The sequence below is a fragment of the Mixophyes fleayi genome, chromosome 2 (genome assembly GCF_038048845.1).
Source record: "Mixophyes fleayi isolate aMixFle1 chromosome 2, aMixFle1.hap1, whole genome shotgun sequence".
NCBI classification, from domain to species: domain Eukaryota; kingdom Metazoa; phylum Chordata; class Amphibia; order Anura; family Limnodynastidae; genus Mixophyes; species Mixophyes fleayi.
Genome location: NC_134403.1, coordinates 55,816,388 through 55,842,466, shown reverse-complemented (window position 1 = coordinate 55,842,466; position 26,079 = coordinate 55,816,388). Strand labels below are relative to the sequence as shown.

Here is a 26,079-nt window from a genome sequence, read left to right as displayed (position 1 = left end):
GATGGGAACCTATCACTTCCGCATAGGTGTAGGAGTGTTATAGGTTCCGGCAGATGCGGTCTGTGTGTGCGGTGTCCCGGAAGTCTGTGTCCAGTGCTGACAGCTCTCACTCTGCTGCAGCGGGACCGGGATGCGGGGGACACCATGCACGTCTGTCTGTGTGATCTCGTCCAGCTGCTGGCTGCACTGGCAGCTCTTACACTGGTGCTGGTGAGTACAGGACACATAGCACCCTGCACATAATACATAGCACCCAGCACATAGCACCCTGCACATAGTACATAGCACCCTGCACATAGTACATAGCACCCTGCACATAGTACATAGCACCCTGCACATAGCACCCTGCACATAACCAGCATAGGATCAGTCTATATCAATAATCTTCAATATTAATAGGGATATACGTTCATGATCTAAGTTTCTATGGCTAAGATCTCAGCATCACTCAGACAGTTCCTTAGTTTCTGCTGGTTGATGCTATTCATTCTGTGTTTTACCATTGCTGGCATCTACTAGATGTTTTATGATGTTATTTATCATATTTACAGCCAGTGACTGTCTGCTTAATTCAGGTTTTATATGTTCAGTTCAGCATACTATAAATAATGATTTGTACTGACTTTTCCCCTCTCTCTCTATCTAGCAGTGCCTTGAGCCCCCAGAGTTATAGTGCTTACTGTTACTTGTACTGTGCTGTTTCACCTTGTACTGTGTCGTCGTCTGTCCCTGTACGGCGCTACGGATACTTTGTGGCGCCCTATAAATAAAAATTAATAATAATAAAAATTTTAGACATTCAGCATCAAAATGGTAATTGTGACTCTAAGCTGACCTGTCATCCCCCAGAAAACTATATTTAGATTGATTTGATTTTAATATTAAAGGCTTGTTATTGTATATTATCTAAGACTCGGCTAGACTAGATTGTATTGAGATATGCTGTCATGGCACACTCCTCACTTGTAAGTTGTCCATGTATGGTTTTAAATTGACCTTCTATGTCTTTTATCATGCTCTGTTAAATAAGTGGGAGCATGCTCACCATATTGAAGACGCCGTGACCATTTAATTTAAATTCTCAATGTTAATTGCTGGTTCTTCCAGAACATCCTAACAATCCTGAAAGGCTGTGAGAATTATTGTGCTTTTGGTTTGTATAGATGTTTGTCAAGTTTCCCTTTACAAGGCAGCGCCGCTTTAAATTTAAGCTGTCATCTCGCCGAACTCCCGCAAGTTGACAAAACCGGAGATTTATACATTTACCCCATGGTCTTTAAAAGAAACAGTATACTGACTATTTGCAGAGTAGATGCACTTTTGAGTGTCACCTATTGTCCTTTTATATAGTCAGATTATTCATTAATCAGTTTTAATAACATTAAAGTGTGTTTTATAGACTATATTGTACTCTATGCATATTTCTCCAAACAGTTTGCAAATTTCATTTTCGCTACAGTAGATGTGTTTGAACATGAATAAATCAGTAAGCTGACTATTAGTAAAATAAAACAAATTGTATGGTCTGAAACATGGTGTTACATCCTTTTGATTAGAAGTCTATATTATCAACGGCTTTTTATGTGAAATGCATACGCATAATGTAATGTCTGAACAATTCATCCCCAGATTGCAGTTGTAGCGCATGTAACTGCCAAGAAAATGCCAAATCTGTATCGACATGAAGCCGAAAAGTTATTTGTTTCCAGTCAAGGAGAAAAGAAGCCTTTCCCCAGTATCCATGACCACCCCGAGAAAGACCTGTCTGTTGTAGTTCCTGCATACAATGAAGAAGAACGGTGTAAGTGTGACAAGCGCTAATCACTTTATATAAATAACATTCACAAATATATATATATATATATATATCTCATTTGAAATAAAGCTGTATTTCTGGGGTAAGCATTTTTCCTATTACAGGGAGCCTAAAGTGCAGTTAACAGCTTGCACACATCTATATAGTAAGTATGCTTATAGTGGCAGAGTTGTCATGATCAGCCTGAAAACATTTGCTACATTTGTGTTTTAGACAATGATGGTAATAGGTAAGTTGTTTGATTTTATACTATACTAGCTGTAGTACCCAGTGTTGCCCCTGTTTAAATCTTTAAGTTATTAATTTATCAATGAGTTGTGTGTATCTGTCTACTTTTAAAAATTATTAGCAGCTAAGATATCTTCTTGGCTTAGAACAGGCTCCCTGTGTCAAGGTTCTACCCACCATACACCAATGGGGGGTCCGACTGGGACCTCAACCCCCTAGTATATCTTCTGGGATCCAGTGTTGCCACTCTGAAACAGGGAGCCTGTTCTGGGCCTTCCACTGGATGGACTTGGATGAAAATGTCACAAAGTTCTGCCCAACGTACAGCAACAGGAGTTCCAACCGGGACCCTAACCCCTCTACAACCTGGCCAAAAGATCCAACTGGACCACCAAGCGTGGGTTTCATTCCAGTCGGTGCAGAGGTGTTCGAATGCATAACCGGACTGACAAATAAACAAACAGACCAATGATTTTTATATATAAGATGGGGGAGTATTGGAAAATGGACATCACTAGTAATCTGCAGTTAGACAAGACCTATAGCTGGAGCAAGACATACCGCTGGAGTTTTCAGTTTTATGCAATAGATGTGATGAAACACTATTGGAGGGAAGATAATCATATGACGTGCTCAGTGAGTTTATAACCTCAGTTCATCAGCTCCCCTGGCATTGGCTGCAGAAATAGTAATATTTACTTTCATATGAAATGTTCCAGGGCATGAATCTAGCTTCTCAGTAACGGTGTCTGTTTTTCAAGTTATATGCTTTGCAATAACCTAGAATTTGCCATCAGAACATAACCTACACATTATCTAGCCTGTTGTTTTGGAGTATTTGTTTGTGTTTTGTTATCACCCGTTTGTTATCTTTCAGCCTCCTTCCCTACAATTACAAATTGTGTTCATTTGTTTTATAAATCCTTTTAATTTTTAAAAATAATGCCTTCCTGACCCCTATTAATTCTTTTCCTATATTTAATGGATTCTGCCATATCCCCTCTGTCCCTTCTCTGCTCTGAGCGAGACACGTTCAGCTCTTCATGTCTTTCCTATTAAGAGTTATTATGAAACACATTTTATTAATGTATTTTTAGAGATGTGTCCTTTTGGATTTTTGTGCCCCACATGCATTATTTTACACTTTGACGTATTTACGATTCTACACATTAATCCACTCCTCTATTTTCCCTAAATCACTAAGCATTTATTTCACCCCTCTTGGGGTGTCAGTCCTGTTCCAGACCTTTGTATCATCTACATAAAGTCATGTATCCTCTTGTAGGCCACCAGCAATAGCACAATTGAATAAATCGCCCAACACTGGTCCCTAAGGTACCAGCCTGCACCTTGCTTATATCGCTGACCTCCTGTCCTTAGCCAAACCCTTATTCATCCCACTATATTTAGGTTGAATCAAAGTATTTTCAGTGTCTCACTTAATTCACTATAGGATAACGTGTCATATATAAATAAGATATACCCACAGATCCAATGTGATCACTATAATTCTTTTAATACCCTTGTATGGCCGACTGACTAATCTGATTCTAGAGAAAGCTGAAATAACCCCTCTCCTACAGTTATTATATTTGTGTCTACATTGCTGTAGTGTATCTATCCCTACTAGTGCAGGTGACCTCAATTGAATTTTCAACAGCAAATATGGAACAAAATTAGTTGATTAGGCTGTCTGTAACTTCTCTGTCACCTTCAATATACCCACATTCTTATTTTTAACCTTGGTATTCTTGGATTTGTTCTTTTCCTTTCACTAATTTACTATTATTAATAATATTAACCTTTTTTTTTTCTTTTTTATATAGTGTCAGCATATTCCCCAGCGGTTTAACAATGTGTCCCAAAAAAAAAAACCAAAAAACATTTTATCACCTTGTTTTACTGACTCTAATCTTTTCTTTTCTTTTGAGCTTTAGTATCTCTTTATTTTGTGTTTGGTGTCTGTTAGACTAGCTTCAAATGCTTATTTTATCCTCTTCTTAGGCACCACAATAACATTTCTGGATTATACCAATATTATCAACGTCCTTTCGGGTTCCAAATCTTTTTTTGACGGCATTGTTTTATTTTATCTTTTTACTTTTAAAAGTGATTGCCATATGTTTCAATTTGTTCAATGATAGGTATGCAGTAAACTGGTATAATTGCTACTATTAGGCAAGTAATACTTTGATTATGTTTTTTCTATCATTGGACGCGGGTCTTGCTAGTCACTCCAAACTACTTTTAATTAATTTTATGTTTGTAGTTTATATAGTATTTAACAGACTTCATGTGTGTTTTTATACCTTTATGTGTAATAGTGGATTTACTTTTATTTTTAATCTATTGAATTAATTGTATTTAGTTTTTATTCCAAATTTAAACTCTCGGCATGGATTGTATCTACGTTTTCCTTTGATAAGTAAAGTTTGTATTTACACATGATAATGCTGAATGTTTTTTCTTATTGCGTTAACTAATCAACTTAATGTTTTTGTGGCCCATATGACTAAAACTGCAGATCGTGATGGGTTGTTACACAATACATAGAGGTGTATAAATGGTCACCTACTAGTGCATGAGTTACTATGTCAGATTGACGTTATTATTTCTTCTACTTTCAGTACCGGTTATGATGGATGAGGCGTTGGAATTTCTTGAAACACGACAGGTAAGGGTTTAAAAAACAAAATCCAAAACTTTACTTTTTGTAACAGTTAATATAAAATATGTAGTACTATAGTTTCCTCTTTTTCATGAGGCGTGAGCATCATCCATTTTGGTTATCACTTTCACTATGATTGAGGTGTGATCGTGCACCTTTGCCACCCCCTGTATATTTTTGCATGAAATCCCCATATATTTATTTATTTTAATTAAAAAAAAAATTCACGTACCGCTTCTATGTCTGGTCTCTTCCTCCATATGGTCTCTCTTCTGCGGCTGTATTCCCTACAGTCCCACCTCAGTGTCACTTGCAGCTTTCAGTGTGTATGGTAAATGGAGGCTGTACGATGGTCACAGACAGAGACTGTGCTTTGGTTCTTCCTGCATTCCAGCAGCGCAGACTGACCTGGACTGAGTAGGAGGAAAGAGGTGTTTAAAGGGAGTGAGAAGCTAAGCTGCCCACATAGAGGCAGATCCAGTTTGTCATTTGGGTTGTTTTATACCAAAATTGAGCTGACCTCTTGTTGGGTTGGCTGAAATTCAAGTTAACGTCTTGGTCATTCAGCTTTTGGTCAGGCAAAAATGAGTATTGGGTCTCTGCATGTGTATGCAATTATTGCTTGAATGCACTTCATTATTCTACAATGGGCTTAAGGATTAAAACTACCTGTGTATGATCAGCTTTGTGTCCTGCAAATATCCCATATCTTGACTTACTGGGACATCCAGAACTGAATTAATTGTCACTGTTTTATTTTGATGTTTTCGTTACACAGAAACAACGTCCATTGTTCAAATATGAGGTCATCGTTGTAGATGATGGAAGTTCTGATAAAACAACAGAGGTAAGATAAATTGTTCTTTGTAATGTATGGCATAGTATTTTCAAATGTGATATGGCCTAAAAAATATTTATTTAAAACAGGTATGTGGCTCTTTTTTGGACAATAAGAGTTTTTAGCACTACGTTATTGCCCCTTGAAACACTTGATTATCATTTGTGAAATGCGGTAAGCGATACACTGCTTCCATAAGTGGCTGCCGGCAAACTCCCAGCATGCACTGCTTTCTGGAGTAGAGGCACAATACATGGTTATTGTATGAGCGCTATCAGTCACACACAGTGTAGGAAGTGCTGAAACTAATTGCTCATTTTTGTACAACACTATACTGTTTGTAAGCTCAGACTTTTATAAATAATCACATAAAGAGCTTAAATAAGTTTTCCCATCTAGTTACTACACTTGAGAAAGTGACGGATACGAAGCATATTTAATGTAATATTTAATTTTAATATAATTAATATTTAAAGATGTTTCTGCATGGGCGTGATTCCTCGGTCAGTCAGGCATGTAATACACCATCGTACATGGGTCTTGTATAAGGATGCTAGACAGGTCCAATTCCGTCTTATACCCTATCCATTGACTAGTAACCAATGCTTTATGGATGAAGTGCTTTAGTGATATTATTATTTATTATTCTGCATTATTGGTTCAGGCCACACAGTGGGTGCCTTTCATGTATCCAGATAACTTTAATATCCCACAGACACTTTTAATAGTTGATGTTACTGTGATTGTGTGTTTGTTTTGTGGGTGGGGGGGTGGTTTGTTTGATTTTTCTGTTTTTTGTTTTTTGTTTTTTTTAATCCACAGGAAAGTTTTAAAGTACAAACAATGTAAATACAATTGTCATATCCCTTGTCTTGCTTGCTTGAAGAGTTTGCGTTGCAGTTGTTTGCATGATTAAATAGACATTTCTCTCTACAGCCTTAATTTTGTAAACTTTAAATCAACCAAAAATGTGTCAAGTCATAACTCTCGTGGCTTTGAAGAGGGGTAGGGTACACAACGGCTGACCTGGGGGCAGAAATATAGCGATAGAGGGCCTTTGTTGTATAGCCTTTGTTTTAGGATGATTAGAATTAAAATGTTCCTAGCATTAGTAGCAACATGGTTAAGATGTTTCTAAAGTCATTTGTCAATGGAGCTATTCTGCATATCAGAAACTTTTCATAATACAATACATATAGCAGCTTGAAAGAATGCAAATCATTATATAACCACAGCAGAGCCAGTTGACCTATATTGGAGCTACAATCATTAGTATGCCCTGTCTTATTATGATGGTTTAATTTAGGGTTCATTAGTTTGATGTAGAATAGGTACAATAGAAACGTACATAATATAAATTTATTTAGAGTGTGTAAATTTCTTTGCTTTGTCTGTACTGTATGGAACTTATCCTACACCGTTTTAAAATGGAAAATAAATGTGTTTAGCAAGTCCTCCGAATCTCTTGTTTTGTATAGGTCGCCTTGAAATATGCCAGTAGATATGGAAGTGATAAAGTTCGGGTACTAACACTAGTGAAGAATCGTGGCAAAGGGGGAGCTGTACGGATGGTAGGCAAATCTTTAATATTTTCACAATTTTAAATAAAATGCACATTTAGACACAGCAGTGGGCGTTGTTTGGGCAGTTTGTAGTACTGCTTATTAATACCTTTGCAGCCTCCTACTGTCCTTTTTATTTTAAGCACCTTGTTCTCCTCAATGACATGGATCTTCTTTACAATAAGTAGTTTTTGTAATCCTTGTTTCCAGTTTGTGTGGGTTTTTATTGCACAATTCTATATGTGAAAAACTGTTCCCTTTAAAATTTACTACATTGTTACTTAGCCACAATGCAGCAGTGTTATTAAGCCTTAGCAGTATTACCAATATTGCACAGAAAACATTCCTCTGCTCAGTCACATATATTTTTTGTGTATATTTTATGGAAATTTAAAATGTGACTGTGGTTGCCATGGTAATCACTTGCGACTGTGCAAAACTATAAATCGATAACAGCAGCCTGACAAAACATACAAAGTAAAAATGTTTATTACCAAACTTCTGCTTCTAGCTTTCCACAGTGAATTATTTTATTTATTTTATTTTATTTTTTCAATATAAAACCAGTGGTTGAAGTGGAAATTTAGAAATGGTGGTATGAAAAATGTAATGGGAATGTAAGTGAATGAAGTTTAATAGTGTTGTAATGAAGGTAGTAGGAGAAGTGGTGGTATAGCATAACTCAGTAGACATCCCCATTTCCACCACTGCATAAAACACACCATTTTTTTTTTCATGGGATTGATGCTTTAAATTGATTATAGGCACAGTCTTATATGAGCAGTCATATTTCATTTCTCCTATTCTAAATGTTCTGGATTTGCAGGGAGTTCTCGTATCTCGGGGCAAAACCATCTTAATGGCTGATGCTGATGGAGCTACCAAATTTGCAGACCTAGAAAATGTGGAAGTCGGACTTAACAGTTTAAAGCCGTGGCCGGTGAGTCATTCCTTTGCTGCGCCTCTAGATTCTGCTAAAACTGTCCTAGTAAGATAAACTTTCCAAGGAAAATAACATATTAAGTTTGTGTTTTTCATAGTTCATTTCATTTTATACTAATTTGGTACCCAATAAAGGCCTTAGGAAAAAAAAAAGAGGAATTATGATGAGGCATCCAGTAATAACACAGCAAAATAATTTCATCGTATTAATAAACATGCACAGGCTGCACCTCTGCTTGTGTTAGTTCTCCTGGATCCTGTTGGACAGACTGCAAACCATATAGAAAATACCATGTAGCGCTGTCCATAAAAACACCCAACTTAACATGTATTTTTTAGCCTATGTGCATTTCAGATGTTCAAAAAAGAGGCAAACACTGGAAGCACATGACCGCTTCTGACCATTCTCAGAGGTTCAGGGTCTAGAGCATCATGTGACTCTCTTATGTACACCATATTACTCCACTACTAATTAATTAAAGATTAAAGCACATAACCTCTACATCTAGTACATCTCATGTTGAAGTCTTTAGTTTAGTCTTTTATTTATTTTTTTCCATGTTTCCACATGATTTGAGATTGTGTTGTTTTGTTTTTAAACGTCACTGTTTTATAGGTTTACACATTACTTCTGTTTGTACCACGTACACTTTTACTTTTTATTTTATTTTTTTATTTCTAAACCTCTGACAGGTGTAATGCCATTTCTATGTAATAATATGATGCTCCTGTCTCTCACATTAGGATAGTATGGCGATATCATGCGGGTCACGCGCTCATCTGAAGGAGGAATCAATAGCAAAGGTAAATTACTAGGCACTATCAAATTTCTAACTGAACCCGTTTCTATCTCTCTTGTGTGCTACAAATCACTTGTCTTCCTGTTGGATAGGGATTCTGTAATGTTACATGGAAGGGAGAATCTGTTAGTGGTACGTGATTTTGAATGTACCATACAGGTGTGTATTGTGCAGTGTTAAGTTCTGTATGGTTATTATATTCTGTATCACCCAGTAGCTTGCTGCAGTTTGTATGAACTGTACAATGTATTATTGGGGGGAAAAAAATTGTTCCTCACAGTTTGGAAGGGGATTTCTAAAAATTACAAAACTACTACGCACCTCTTGACATGCGCTTGCTTCTGCTGTGCAACAAATATAATATTATTAATAATATTAAGTGATTGCTAATGGTGAATATTATTGTTTTGATTGCACAATTTGGCATTACGTAGTGGCAGATTAATATAATAATGCAATAATTTCACCCCCCTAAAAAATTTTAAAAAAACATTTCCTCATAAGTAAATTATAAATTAATTTTGCACCATAATAAATAAATAATGATTGCCTCAATAATTTATATATGGTTGATGCTTCCTCTTATGAATGGCAAAGTAGCTCAAACAGCAGCAGTTTAAGCAATCTCGCCAATCACAACCACCTCTTTCATTTTGGCCGTTTGGATGGCTGCTTTGCGGCCGTTTTGAATACCCCAGCTTAGTAAATCTGGCTGTTTGCATGGTCATCATTGTTAAAATCGGGATGGCGGATTATAAAGTGGTGGTTTTGAAAAATGTAAATTCTGGCTGTTTTAACGGCAGTTTGGCCTTTAGTAAATTCGGCAGTTAAAAATAGCCACAAACCAGCGGTTTGCCCACACTGCCCTTTAGTAAATCTAGCCCCTAGACTTAAAGGTTGCGCCTTTTTGTTTAATTGTTCTGTATATAGAATTTCCATTGCACACTATATACTCTGAGATGTCTGAAGCCTGTAATCTTGTCCACATTTGTTTCTCAGCGCTCTGTCTTCAGAACCTTTCTCATGTACGGCTTCCATTTCCTCGTCTGGTTTCTGTGTGTCCGGCGGGTTAAAGATACACAATGCGGGTTCAAGCTGTTTACAAGGGAAGCTGCCGCTCGCACATTCACAGCTCTTCATGTTGATCGTTGGTGAGTTCTCACATTTAATAGGATTTGTTACGGAATCCCAGGATTTCTATTGAATGGATGTGGTTAGTATTTTGCGATCCGGTGTGTGTCACAAAGCCCTGAAGGTGTTCTCTTGTGCCATTTGTTCTATACTATTTTATAGTAGTGGCAATCCTAATAGATATAGCGCATGATCTTTATTTACAGTTAATTAAATGTAAAAGATATAATAATAATATATTAAGAAAGCAGCCTAAATACTTATCAAATATATCACATATTTTCATGGGTCTTGATGAGAATTCGTGTTATGATGAATGGAAGGATTTTACTATTATGAAGCCTCCTAGTGATATATATATGTATATGTATATCTTTCTTTTTGCTTTCTGGTAGGTAAAAATAAAGGATAGTACAATGTCTAGTAGTAATGTGTCATTGTGTGTGTTAGGAAATTTAGACTGTAAGCTCCAATGGAGCAGGGACGGATGTGAGTGAGGTCTCTGTACAGCGCTGCGGAATTAGTGGTGTTATATAAATAAATGGTGATGAAGTAGCACTATTGTCCTGATTCTGTTTTATCTTTTTGATTATTATATGAATAATATAATAATCAAAATTATATTTTGATCATTATAATAATCTCTTCTCCCCTCTCCAATCTGGCTTCCGCCCCCTCCACTCCACTGAAACTGCCCTTCTCTCAGCCAAATCTAAGGGTCACTTCTCCTTGCTCATCCTGCTGGACCTCTCTGTGGTCTTCGACACTGTTGACCACCTCCTCCTGTTGCAAACCCTCCTCTCTCTCTTGGTCTCTCTGGCTCTGTCCTGGCTTGGTTCTCCTCTTACCTCGCCAACCGCTCCTTCTCTGCATCCAGTTCTGGTTCGCCCCCCGCTGCCCTGCCTGTAGGTGTTCCTCAGGGCTCGGTTCTTGGCCCTCTATTTTTCTCGCTGTACACTACCTCCCCTGGGTGATCTCATCACCTAATTCGGTCTCCAATATCATCTGTATGCTGATGACCTTCAACTCTACATCTCCTCTCCCCCTCCCTTCTCTCTCTCGTGTATCTGACTGCCTTTCTGCCATCTCCTCTTGGATGTCTTTACGTTTTCTCAAAATCAACATTGCCAAAACTGAACTCATCGTCTTCCCTCCTTCTAGATCTTCATCCCATCTCGATCTCTCTATCACTGTCAACACCACCATCTCATCTGTTCCCTAACTCAGCTGCCTGGGCGTCACCCTCAACTTTTTCTTCTCTTTTACCCCCATTTAATCTCTCGCCCAATCCTGTCATTTCCCACCCCATAACATTGCCTGCATCCAACGCTTCCTATCCCAGGATGTTACGAAAACCGTCATCCATGCTCTCATCATTTCCCATATTGATTACTGTAGCCGCCTTCTCAATGGCCTTGCCCTCTCCCACCTCGCTTTCCCCCCCCCCCAGGTCTATACTCAATACGGCTGTGAGACTCATCTTCTGCCTCCCTTCTCTGCCTTTCCCTTCACTGACTCCCCTTCCCCTACACAATCCTTTTCAAACTCCTCACATTCGCCTACAAGGTCCTTTCCCACTCCACTGCTCCTTACATTTCTAACCTCCTTTCCATTCACACTCTATCCCGTTCCCTACGGTTAGCCTATGACCATCGCCTCTCCTTCACCCTGATCACCTCATCCCACTCCAGAATCCAAGACTTCTCTCGGTCTGCCCCTCTTCATTAGAACGGTCTCCCTTGCTCCATTCGACTGTCCCCTCATCTTTTCCTCAAAGCCTACCAACCATCCACCTAATCTTCTATCCATGCTTGAACACCTTCCCCTTCCTCTGTTGCGCTTGATTGCCTCCTCTAACTCCCTTTGTGCCTCCTGTCTGTTTGCCCTCCCTCTAGGATGTAAGCTCTTATGAGCAGGGCCCTCTTCCCTCGTTCTCTTGCTTCTCTACCTATTTTTCTGCTTCTACTTTACTATGCAATCTATTTTTGGAGTGTTTGAAGTCCTGGTAGTATTTGTTTAATGTTCGGTACTGTTTCCAACCTGTATGATCTTATGTCTGTCTCTGTACGGCGCTGCGGAAATTTTGTGGCGCCTTGTAAATAAAGACTAATATGAATACCATAAAATAATGACAATAAGTTTGTGTTCTACTTTATTGGATGCAAAAAAGACAGTTAAAGGGACTTACATTGGTATCTTCTTTGTGTGTTCACAGAAAATATAATATCTGCCACCCTTTCTCATTACAATTACTTTATGAAAGGACAGTCATAACAGCATATGTAGATGAATAAATAAAACAAGCATATTTCCTCCTCCTACTCTATGGCAGCCATCACGGATGAGATATCCCTATCCAGCTCAGTAGTGACTGTGGAAAAAAAAGTTGAGGATGGAGGAGTCGCATGTCTGTTTCCTGTCTCTTTATAGCGGAGTAAGGCAGTGGTAGTGTAAATACCGTTTTTATTGTTTTTCGTTTAACGGGATTACCTAAATATTCCCGATGGAAACTGGAGGATTCTGCTGTCGCACCAGATTTGATAGGCCCACTGAAACAGAGGATGTTCCACAGGCAGCAATCCCACCATCTTTTGGTCTGGAAGCAGTCTTGGGTTCCAGCGGCATGAGAGGGCTTCAGCCCAACATCATCAGGTAGCTCGACTGGGAGCATCTGACGCCACTTCTGGGGGCAACGGTGCCATCAGTGTTTGGAACCTGTGTCCGCCTGACTAGGAACATAGCACAGCTAAGCCTGAGTACACAGCTTGCAGAATGGTTCCTGGAATCTGCCCAAAGAAGCCTAAAGACACTCGTTCTAGGTAAGCTCCTAGCTAAGGGGCGTTTCTTTATATTATGGATTCGAATTGGGTAGAAATTCTTACAGTCCCCATTTTCAGTACTCTTGTAGAGGGGAAGAAGACCAGTACAACTCGTAACAGAATATGTGGAGCCTGTGACAAGCCCTATAAAGAAGCCATTTAATTGATTTAAAGAAGCCCTGTTTATGAATTGTATACCACATAGAGAAGATACAACCCTCAGAACAGTTTAAAGAATTAATTGGATGCATTTTGTGTCAAAGTAGGAGCTCCAGGCTAACCAAGGTGTTAAAAGATCCATGTCACAAATGCGTATGGAACTGGACAGCATACAGGAGCTCTTACTTTAATCTGTAGAAGCTCATGCTGAGGAATCTTTAGGGAAGAGGGAAATATCAGGGTGCAACCAAGATTGTTTAGTACTGTAATAGTGGATACTTTAATTTAAACCTATTAATAGGACTATGGGAGTACAAGACATACCAACCCCAGCAACCTTACAAGTCACATTTTTGTGGCGATAAACACCACAGATGCGGAATATTTATAGTACATACGGTGATCAAAGAAATCCTGAATAAAGAATGGGAACAACAGGAAAAGAGACAAACAAATGTCAAAATATTGGAGGACATCTCTTTTCAGAAGGAGGAAATCACTAGGTGGGACTCTGTCCCAAAGGTTGATGCTGAAGTCGCTCACCTATCTGCTAAAATGGCTATACCTTTAGAAGATGGGGCTTCTGAGAATCCCTATGGACACAAAGATAGAGAAATGTTTCAGGAAACTTTATGCATCTTCAGGAACAGTGGCTAAAGCAGGAATAGAGATGGTCTCAGTGTCCCAGGCATTCAGAATTTTGATTTTATATGAAGATCTGCAAGGGAAGGTAAGCAAACAGTCTGCGGAAAAATCTGGATATCATGAAGAAAGTTATTGATTTCATGTGTAAAGCATCCTTTTATACAATTATGTTTTCAGCTAGAGTATATCCTCAACATTAGTAGCCACAAGAACACTTTGGCTTTGCCCTTGGACAGCACACAATCAATCAAAAAAACAGATTAACAGCATTTCTCCTCAAAGGTGTTCTCCTCTTTGGAAATAATTTTAAATATAATGATTTACAAAGGTCACAGAAGGAAAATACATTGCCTACCAATGGATAGAAGATGATCCTTTTTCATTAAATCAACAGTTTAAAGAAGCCAGGACATATCGCCCAGGCAGGCAATAATCCAGACGATATGGAAGGACCACAAGCCAAACCTCATCTTCGTACCTTCAGAGGTAAAGAAGGAAGGCGCTCCAGAAATACACAATGGGTTCAGGATATTGTAGATAAAGGGGTACATAATAGAATTTCCTGTAGTACTCGTGTGAATTTATTTGTGAAATTTTGAACCCCAGCACAAATAAAATCATTATGTGATACTCTGAAAACATTCAAGTAGAAGCAAGTTATGACTTTGATTCCTACAATACAGGAAGGCACCGGCTTTAACTCCAATATATTCCTGGTAGAGAAACATTCTGGATGCTTTCAAACTGTGTTAAGCTGGGTACAAACCACACTGTTTTCGCCCAATAAAACAGCGACATAGGACCGCTCGTTCAAAACTCGGGTCAGTGTGTGCAGTGACACGATGGTCGAAAGTCTGCCCAAATGGACGATTATCGCCTCATTTGGTTGGTCGTACCGTTTAATATTTTTGTTCCAATCTCGTTTCCCGCTGTTTAGTGTGTATAAACTTCCGACCGAACCACAACAGTGAGTATGAAATTACAGTCATTGCTCAAGACAACATGGCTGTAAAAAGTCGCTAAAGGGACTTCCGCTCTTCCCTGTTCCCTCTTCCCTCTTCCCTTTATCGTCCTAAACAAGGCTAGTGTGTATGCAGTCCATGGACCGATCGCATGTAAAATTGCTCTGCATAAAAAGTTGGTCGAAATTTCTGTAGTGTGTGCCCAGCTTTAGACTTAAGACTCAATCATTTTGTAGGAACAAAACATTTCCACATGGAATCTGTCAACTCCATTCTATATGCTATCAGGAAAGAGTATTTTATGACCTCTATATATCTACAAGATTCATATTGGCATATCCCCATAGCTCAACAAGATGTTGCTCCTCTTTTTCTTCGTTCAAGCAATTCCAGTTTACATGCCAACTGTTTAGCCTATCTACAAACCCCAGAATATTTTCTAAGGTATTGGTAGTATTGTTGTTTCTCAGATACCAGGGGATTGCAGTATTCCCATGCCTATATAACATCTTGGTAGAAGGGTAGTCAGAACACAGCCCTCAAGGCAGCAGAGACAGATTAATTAGTCTGTTACATAAGCATGGTTGGATAATACATGGGGACAAGAGTCATTTAATACTCTCCTAACAGCTACAACATCTAAGAGCTTGATATAGAGACTTTGTCCTTTTTTGTATATATCCAGAGGACAGACTCCAGAAGTTGACCTTAACCAAGTTCAGTGACAACAGCTGTCATCTATAAGAATTTGATGAAACATCCCTAAATCAAATTCAGGTAATCATATAATAGTCCTGCCATGGGCAAGATTACACATGAGAAGTCTCAAGTAAGTGCTCAACCAATGGTATTACAATCCAGGAAGTAGGTGGTAAAGTCCAACACTAAAAAACAAGGGAATTCCATTATCTGAGCCATAACGGACAGTGATGACCACAGATTGAAGCTCTAGCAGTTGAGGAAATCCTCTTCCAACTGCAGTAATACATGGTACATGGTCACAGAAAGAAAAGAGATGCATGCAAACACCGAGGAGCAAGACCAGCATGGTGAGCAATACATTTCTAGCTGCAGTTGCAGAACAAACATTTAAAGATCTTCTCTGACAACTGCACAGTGGTAGTTTTTATAAACTGACAAGGAGACACCAAGAGTATGGCTATTGTGGCAGAAGTAATACCAAACCTTGCATGGGCAGAAAACAACCTGCAATCCCTGGCAGCCCTGCACATAGTGAGCATTGACAACAAACTGGCAGACGCATCAGATTCTTACAGGCGAATGGAGCCTGAAAATAGAATTGGTTCTACAGGTAACAAAAAGATTTGGAGTATCACAAATGGACTTAATGGCAACAACTCAAAACACCAAAGTAACACATTACTCTCATTATCGTATTAGTAATTGTAGTGTTTTGATCCATATTCGTAGGTCCCTTTAAATCAAATGCATGTTGTCCATTACCATTGGTAAAATGATGTTAAATAAATCCCCCTTGGGTCTTAAGATTCTACACCATTGGTGCTTAGATGATTTTAAATTCCATTTCCTAAATGGACACGATTCGACAGATGTCAAACCCTGATGAATACAGAGTCTCAATTCCTGGGATGGGTCCTGTTACCTCTGTCATTTTCAATTAAACAAAACCAGAGTTGATAATACAAGTCGCCCATCGGAGCTATAATCTTATCTAGTAATGTTACTATTTCCACTATCTTTTTCCTTCTTAGATCAACTTTTTGTTATTTTTGTTTTTTTAGTGATCCTAACATTGTGTCATGTTCTACAATAAGAATACAATGTACTTGAGTGCTTTGTAGATAGGACACACAGTATTCCTACCATGGTATAAATACAATGATCCTAATTCATTTAAAAAAAACTCTTATTCAGGATATCTATTGCACAGATGGTGTCAGATTTTTCTACTGCTTCACAATTGTTTAGTTTAAATACTTTTCTTTCATTCTACAATATTATAGTGTCTTAAATATATACTACTGGTTTCCATTGTCTCTTGTAACTGGATTTATACGATGTTATCCACATCTCTTATTATAAAGTATTTTATTTCTCCCCTCATTTGGGATCATACCTAACATATGCTTCCATCACTGCAGTGTTATGTGCTCATAACAATAGCAAAACCACTAATCTATCTAATAGCACTGCATGTCAGTGTCTTATGTTTCTCCTTCTTTCTAGGATCCTTATAAGTATAAAAATGTAAATAGGCTGAACAGATGGTCTTAAATATTTAATAATATGGTGTTGGCAGTAAATGCTACTGGTAGACACTGTTGCTCGTCCAAACACAGGATGCCTTAATCTGATGTAATCTACAGGGCATGCCGAAGTTTTATCTAAGGACAAGGACTCCCAGATAATTCACAGTTCAGGTTTTGCATTTTGAGTAATTGCCTTGGCCTGTTTTAAAAAAAAAAAAAAATTTTGTCCTGCAATTCAGAAAATCCTGGTTGTTGAGCAGTTCGCTTTGTTCCAAAGCTTCATGGTTGCTCTTATGAACGCCTGATGTATTTTGACACCACTCTTGCCAAACTACCTATCAGTTTACCTGTACAAAAGTAAAGTCTTCCAGTTAAAACAGTTTAATTGAACTTCTTTTTGTTCCCAGATGCTATTCTGTATAAACAAATGACAAACAATTCCCCCCACTGTGTAGCTGTTGTCCAAACCACCAGTTTTATTACCTGTTTCTCTGAAATTCTCACTATGAAACCTCGTATTTGGGAAATATGCACTATGTAATGCTGCGTGTTAGTATGTGGTGTTTTAATTTCCAAGGGCTATATTTACTAAACTGCGGGCTTGTAAAAGTGGAGATGTTGCCTATAGCAACCAATCAGATTCTAGCTGTCATTTTGTAGAATGCACTAAATAAATGAAAGTTAGAATCTGGTTGCTATAGGTAACATCTCCACTTTTTCAAACCCACAGTTTAGTAAATATACCCCCAAGTCTCTTTCATAACATCACCTCACACCTGCAGAAACAGAGACTGACAGGAAGCTGGCCCGTATTCTGGGGTTTATGATCTTCAGATTTTCTACAAGGTGTAATCATACTGGCATTTTATTGTAAAGGATTTCCCCATCTCTGAACTAATTCTAATCTGTATTCCCTACTTACACTCACTACTTCGCGCACAGGATTCACCTGACTGCAGTAGGTCTTTAATAGAGTATATGTCCATTAACAGTACTGACCGCCTGCTCTTGTAATTGTTTTTCCCTTCTTGTCGGGTAAGACTGTTTTTAATAATATGGGTAGATGTGCCAGGAAGCATTTTATTAAAACTGCCTGGCTTTCTGAATACCTGGAATCCAGCTCAAACCTTACCAGATTATATGTTACAGTAATATGAAGTTACTGAGTGCTGTTGTCATATAATCTAAGAAACATTTGTTCCTAGGATCAAGACTGCGAAACCTACAATATAAGTGGAGTTGCTAGTACGTTTCACAAATATACTCTTAAAAGTTCCCATACACTGTCAGAAGTGCAGCTGAGTGCAAGCTATTGTTTTCTGCTATCAGTCATTCGCTTCAAAAAGACTAAATTGAACAGAATAGGCAAAAGTGTTCGGAACTGGAACACCCGGAACATCCGTCAAGGCAGCACCAACCCTCATAACAACGAAACAAAGCGCAGACGCCCCAGGTAAGCCCTTTCATAAGGGTCCCTACCACCCACTCCAAAAGTGTTGCACACCAAGATAAGTCCAGCAAGACTACAGAGTAAGAGGAGAATCCAAATTCACCAATAAGAGGTCCAATGAAGGTCATAATCCGGAGCCAGTGTCCGGACAGACAAAGGTCTAGTGGTGGTCAGTTTCCAGAACAATGGTCAAGGCAGGCAGCAAACAGGCTGAGCATGGTCAAAAGAGTTCTGTTGCGTGGCTGCGACTATAACCATTGGTAAGACACAGGAAACTCTGGCCTATAAGGAGCCAATTGGAATGCTACTGCCGATTCCCATCTGCAGGATTCGCTGCAGTGCAATCATAGTGCCATCTGCTCGACTGTTCTGAGGTTGCCTTAGCAGCCAGACAGCTGTAAAATGATGTTACCCTAGGATACCGTGGCAAACATAACATGTTCTCAATGCAATTAGAGTAAAACAGAAACGGCACATGTTGACAATAACATGGCCTGGTTGCCAAGTACAGTTCGGAAAACGTTGCCGTAGAGTAACAGGAATTGGAGAGGTGGTTTTTTTTGGGGGGGGGGGTTCTTAAAAGCACTTTATGCAATTTGTTCTTATGAAGAACAATTTGCAGTAATATTGTACTTTTTGGACTATTGTCAGTCACATGAGGCATTTCCTCAAATATTTGAACAACATCAATTGCAATTTTGTATTCTGAGACTTGTAGTCCCACAGCAGCTTAGAGCTATAGGTCTTCTAAACCAGAATTAAAGGGTGGGTATTCGTGCAGCCAGGAACACCGCACACGCAGCTGTAACCTCACAGATTTATTTTTATCTTTACTAGCAGATTGTTAACATTCCCCTTTCCAGGGATTAGCATGTGTGGGTATTTTCTAAATATTAACAATGTTTCTGTCTCCAGAAGATGACTTGCGATCTTTGAGTAAACATTGCTGTCTCAATCTTGCGTATGTTTAAGACCTCCTCCATACACACTATTCTTTTGCTAGAGGAGAATTTCAGGTACACAATTATCCCTTTTATGTGTTCCTATATGGTTTATGGGAATCATGCTAAAATTATATTTGACATGGAACACACATCCCCTATAGAGTGAAAATGTCCCTTTACACCATGCAGTAGATCCATAGGTTAGTTAGATTAATTACGCTCAATGGTCCAACGTTGTAGGATGGATGTTTCCTTTCTTTTCCACAATATTCAAGATAAAAAGTTCTCTGTCCACCCGTAGAACATTATTGTGAAGAAATTAAATTAGTAATTGCTCCATCCAACATATCTGCACTATGATTTCACCTTACATAGATCGTGAACCTCACCAAAAATAACAAGAACATGAAGTCCTTTCTCTGATCCACCGGCACTTTGCCTGTATGGTAAATGCAGCCTTGTACTGTATTTTAATTTTTATCCGACATGGAATACCTGGCACTAACTGGCAAATTAGGTAATCTGATCGATACTAGGACTACGGTGAGGACAAGGGCTAATTCCAGAGTGTGTCTATTACAGAACTTGCAGAGAATGTAGTTTTAAAAGAATTCTTCTCATCTAGGAACTGAACAAGCCTGAATGAAGGTTTACATCAGATTAAGAGCAGAGCTCCAGTAAGTCAGCTTTAAGGCAGGGGTGGACAAAGTAATTCAGAATCTAGGAGCCCACCAGTCGCATTTAGGAGGCACCAGCATTATTGTTTTTGCTTTATTTCTTTCTAGCATTGGTTACCTAACTCCTTGCATTTGTCTGCAAGAGTTTTAAGGGAAAGGGGGCTAATCATGACAGTAGTCAGATCTTAAGTGTTCCCGAATGTGTTAGTGGTCCCAGACGTTTTCAGTGATTCAGTCGCCATGTCTTTATTGTGCTGACAACACATCATTGCACAGTTGTAACTAGCAATCTACCTGAAATATAGGCCGTTTGCAAGTAGTGATGTTAATAGCACATACTATAGCTATTGAGCATGTCCATGATCAGACTGCACTACTGTATCTTTTTTTTCTGCTCAATTGGCAGATTGGTTTGCATGCTTATAAGTTTGAAAGCAAGACATGAACTCTAAATTTGGGTAACACTTTTGTGTATATTCCCCAACACTACATAAAAAAAAACCAGTAGTTTTCTTTTTTCCATAAAACTTCTCCAATCACAATGACATTCCAAGATACTGATTCATAGGTCGCTTTATAAGGATTGTCTTTTCCCTAGTTGGCAAGCAAAAATTATCTATTGCATGTGACAGGATAGATGTCAAATTGAATTCTGCTCTCAATGGCGGTTAAAAGATCATTGTCCGTTATTGATCTCTCTTTTTATATTTCAGCCATTCATTTGTTTATGCTTTTTTCCTGGGGCATTCACTGAAAACTAAATTAACGTTTCCGACTGTAGTCTGTTCTATAGCTGAACAAAAGAATAAATTACCTTTTGTGCTTTGTTATGCCTTCAAATCCATCTATTGCAAGTAAAATCCTATTTGTAAACCAATTCTAAATAACCCATCACTAAACCTAAAATGCATTGCATAAAGAAATTTGCAAATATATAATTTATATAGAATGTGCCATGGAAAGAGAGATCCTACAGAATGTATATTTGAAGGAACCACTCGGAACCTCTTAGAGAGGATTATAACGAAAATTGTAAAACTTTGAACTTGCCAGTATAATTTTACTGGGGTCTTCCAAGGCCGTCACTGTATTAAAATGGACCGGTTTCCTATGTGCAAATTAAACAGATATGTTAATATATAACACATAAACTTGTTAGATTTTATTCTGTGTTACAATCATACATTAAACCCCTTTTATACATGGCTGCATCTTCATTGATGAGTGTTATCGAGTGTATGCATATCCCATGTAGTGGCAGTAGAGCGCTCGCTTTACTAAGAGTATTTCTGTCACCTGATCACTGTAGAACGTCTACCAGCTTTGAGCACTTTGGCTCAGAATGATCACATGAGCTCTGTGTCTCACTCTCTTCCGCCCCCAACAATTCATTTCACATTATAGCAGAAAGTGCAAGTGTGGCTCAGAAATGGTCTGTGAGTTAATTACTTTCAAATAGACGTCTTCCCCATCTGTCTCTAGGGTAGCACGGTGGCTAAGTGGTTAGCACTTCTGCCTCACAGCACTGGGGTCATGAGTTCAATTCTCGACCATGGCCTTATATGTGTGGAGTTTGTATGTTCTCTCTGTGTTTGCGTGGGTTTCCTCCGGGTGCTCCGGTTTCCTCCCACATTCCAAAAACATATACTGGTAGGTTAATTAGCTGCTATCAAAATTGACCTTAGTGTGTCTGTGTGTGTATGTGTCTCCCTCTCCCTCTCTCCCCTCAGCATTCCCCTCTCACGAGCAGGCATTCTCTGTCCTCTGTCTCGCATCTCAGTAAAAATATATATATATATATATATATATATATATATATATATATATATATATATATATATATATATATATATATATATATACACTCTTATATGTACTTGTACTGTTTTATATGTATGCTTTTTTTTTATAATATCTGGAATTGTGTTGATAGCCCTATTTTAATATCTTTAGAGATGTTTGAGGCATGATTAGAATACACACTTCAAAGATGTAATAAAATGTTTGATCTTAATATGATCATTTTCAAATATCCGATTGTGTTTCAAAAATTCCATCACATGTGTGCCTTAATTAAAAATCTATGCAGTTGTATGTAAAGCCAATCGTTCATTCTAGAACATGAAAAATTGTAGCATATATGTCCATTGTTACCCTTGAGTTTAGGAGATCTGGAGTACACGTCAAAGCTGTTACGTAATCAAACTTGATCCGTACATGTCCACAAAGTTGTGAAAGGTGTTAGTATTTGTGCAGGTCGTACGCGAAATGTGGATTTCTGCGTTTACATTTTCAGCCGGACAAATGCTTATGTTAACGATCTTAGGACTGCAGTGTGTGTGTATTTGTTTTCTTTTCAGAAGACGGCACCTGATCGAAGCATTTCCGTCCGTACTTTTGATTAAGGTGACATTTATATAGATATGAAGAGCATGGCGCTGTACTGATATTTTTTTATATTTTGTTTTACAACCTTGCTTTTATAAGGAGAATAACAACCTAATTTCCTAAATGCATTAGCATATAGCTATGATAACAGCTGCAGTGGTTTTTGTACAGCACAAATCAATATACTGTGTCTCCTGTTTACGCAGGGCATTTGATGTGGAACTTCTATATATAGCTCAGTGCCTACAGATCCCCATCGCAGAAGTGGCAGTAAACTGGACAGAGATTGAAGGTAAGTTGTAGGTTTAGGTGCACACCGATACTCTTTATTTGGTTCAGTGGATTATTGCATATCACTTTCCTAAAGGCAAAGGAGACCTTTTTTATATTACATGATCACCACCAGTTTATCATAGTATCTGTATCTGCTCATCATTTTATTTTCTTTGTATGTTGCAGTATACTTAACGGAACAAAACACCAACATTAACTTTGTAAGATTACCTAGTGAGAGACCATTACCCTGCAGCATAACTTAAAACACATGGTCAGATTTTCTTCAAACGTTATCCCTAAAACACAGCTAGATCTAACAAATTCTTGTCTGATATACTACAGGGAGCTGCAGGCAGAGAGAGGGACCAGCACTACATGAATACTGATTGTTTTATATTTAATGGTGTTACATTTATTGCCCAAAACTTACCCAGTGCTTCGCATTCATTGCCCAGCCTGGTCCAGAATGCTCTCCCCTATACAGTACAAACATTTCTATGATGCTTACACATTTTCTTTAATGCTCTTGGGGTGTTCCTCTACAAAAAGTGAGGTAGAACTCAAAGGTTTTATAATGACCTTTATTTTACGTAAATGAGCCCATTGTAAAAATGTGTTGCTTAAAAAATGTCTTATTAATGGTCAATCAAAATGTCAGCGAAAACTGTAACTCTATAAAAAAATAGCTTTAAGATAGTAGTAAAACATGTTTAGAGATGTTAGTTTTTCCTTGTGGCCAACATTTTGATTATTTTTAGTTAGACGTATTCCAGTAATAGAATAGTGTGATATTTATTTAATTTGAAGTATAATCCTCTGCAAACATTATATTAAAAGGGGTTTTCCACCTTCACATCTGTGTGCCTTCATTTATTGGCTTGTATATGACCTTCTGCAATGTTTACTAATGCATAGCTTCACAGTTATAGCTGTATTCTGGGCTTTCCAGCCATGTATTTATATCATCAAGCATTCCCTCTTCTGCTCTCTGCATTGGATACAGTTGTACCCAGAGAGCAGTTTTGTGTTGTATCCCTGGGCAACAAAAATAAATTCTTCTTCCATAAATAAATTCCAAATAAATATACATTAACTTTGTGATGTTCATAAGGCCTGCACAGTGGTTAGCATTGCTGTCTCAAAGCAATTCAGTCAGGGGTTCTATTCCAACCAAGCCCCTATCTGTGTGGAGTTTGTATTTTCTCCCCTTTAACTTCAGTGACCATGTAAAAGTTATTTATTTATATTTATTGAATAAATATATCATTCAAAAGTTTCATTTTGCAACTCTATGGGGCATATTCAATTGTCTGCGGGATTGCCGGGAATCCCGCGGTCTGCGCAGGATTACCGTTATTACGGTAATCCTGCTACGGTAATTCAGCTCACAGCTCGGGAGAGATTACCGTATCAACGGTATTAGTTTTTCCGCGCTCTAACCCGCGGACAATTGAATTCCCCCCCTATAAGTCTGCTGGAATATTGGAACCATTCCCTTTTCTTTATACTTGGTACTTATGCATTTTGTGTATTTTGTTTGTAATTTTATTCATTATTGTTTCATATGCAGGGTCTAAGCTGGTGCCTTTCTGGAGCTGGTTGCAGATGGGACGAGATCTCCTTTTTATACGTTTACGTTATCTAACTGGTGTCTGGAAGTTAGATATAACTGGCAAATTAAATTAGGTTTTATTACTGTATTACTGTACATATGGAAACATGGAGTTTGCTTGGTGTGAAGCATGGTGATTTTTCACTAGATCCTGCACGGATCTGCAACTACATGCTATGTTTTCTAGTGTACAGACACAATCTTTGGTGGTAGTGATGGTATTGCAGTTTTACAACTGGCCTTGAATCCCTGTTACTGTGGATACATTCTGTTTGTCGGTAAAGAAACTGTTCATTTAAGGCCAATACATTCTAGCCATACATTTTATTTAAGGCAAGTCTGTAGACTAGTATATGGAGTCCGGTAAAATATGGTATAAATATCTTCAAATGACTGGGGTTTTTGTTTTTTTTTATTCAGAATGGAAACTACTCTGTATATTATGTATAAAAAATATAAACCCATAATAAAAGTTTCCTTTTACATATATGTGCAATTCATTGATCACTTCTACAGCTTATTAACAGCGTTTTAGGCTGCACGCTCTTAAGTGCATAAAATAAGTAGAAATAGACTACTGTTGTTTTGCAACGTATGTTTCTGCTTTTTTATGTGGCCTTTAATATATTGCATACTTGCCAACTGTCCCGGATTGTGCGGGAGACTCAGGAAATTCGGGTCGGTCTCATGGGGTCCCAGGAGAGCAGGCAAGTCTCCCACATTCAGCAACTGTCTTCCCAAAATGACGCGATTCGCGGTGAATTGCGTCATTTTTTGGCCCTGCGACAAACCGGCATTCCCGGGGCGGGTCCAAAATGCCGCGTTTGGCCACGCCCCGCCCCCTCCTGCCCTTCAGTCACGCCCCAATCCTGGACAGAACTTGCCGAAAGTAGGCAAGTGTGATATATTGCAAAACAAATTCTCATGGGCAGAATAAACCTAAAATGTATGTCCTACCCTACGATGAAATCTGTAGAGGTTCTTAGAGAAGACGACCATCAGATAAGCCTTGGAGGACAGCGTCTGGTTGGTGGGCTGCAAATTGGATCGCTGCATCTTGGAAAGTTTTCCCTCTCTCGTCTTCTGTCATTTTGAATTCTTAAATGCAAACCAGATGATCAAACATTCTAATATTATTGTACGGTTCCAAAAAAATCTATATATTTATTGATTTTATTTTAATTATGCAGTATATTTTCTGACTTGCAATTACACTTGTTAAAATTCTATTAATATATGCACGTATAATATTACATTACATGTGCTTATTATACTTGTTTGTGGAAACATACAGGTAGAAAAATTCCTTTTTTTTTTTTCTTGCTTATGTAACTTTTTGTAGGTTTTCTATTTTCCTTTTCTGTATTTCAAGCACAAACAAAACCGCAAGTCCCCATACCATGCAAAACTCACGGCTGATGGGCTCAACACTGCACAAAAAACACAGACTTACATGATGCTACAAAATAGCACAGATGCGCTGTGACCTATAGGAACCAATCAGACCTCTCCTTTGACTTGCGTGATATTTGCACTTAGTTTTCAAATACATTGTTTCGTCTCTCCCTGTTGGTTAGCCCCATCCAGACTGTTCTAATGTGTCTTGGTGAACATTTGTTTGGCTTTATTTTGACAAGTTGTTTTTCTGTCTTCGAAATTGTTACATCTGCTGAACTACTAATGCTCAGTAGGACACCTATATTTCACTTTGCAAACCAAACACATGAAGAGATTTAGTAGCATACAAACTGACAATTCATGCAAACATTTTGAATGTTCCAGACCCATCTGTTTTCATAGATGTCAAAAAAGTAGTCTATAAAGGAAGCACCCCCTCTAAAACTAAAATAACAAATCTACAATGTGACATACAGATCCAATAATCTGGAACACGTTAAACATTTTTAGTAAAGTTACACAGTTTTGTAAAA

The 26,079-nt window shown here is 38.3% G+C and overlaps 1 protein-coding gene across 1 annotated transcript; it reads left to right on the top strand.

The window, feature by feature from the left end:
- The first annotated feature begins 17 nt into the window (after window positions 1-17).
- Window positions 18-24,635, top strand: ALG5 (ALG5 dolichyl-phosphate beta-glucosyltransferase). The gene is made up of 10 exons (XM_075199010.1): window positions 18-210; window positions 1,630-1,801; window positions 4,672-4,718; window positions 5,491-5,559; window positions 7,029-7,121; window positions 7,939-8,052; window positions 8,799-8,858; window positions 9,854-10,005; window positions 22,467-22,552; window positions 24,107-24,635. Exons 1-10 carry the CDS (start codon window positions 145-147, stop codon window positions 24,220-24,222), a joined length of 975 nt encoding a protein of 324 aa, XP_075055111.1. The 5' UTR covers window positions 18-144; the 3' UTR covers window positions 24,223-24,635.
- The last annotated feature ends 1,444 nt before the right edge of the window (window positions 24,636-26,079 follow it).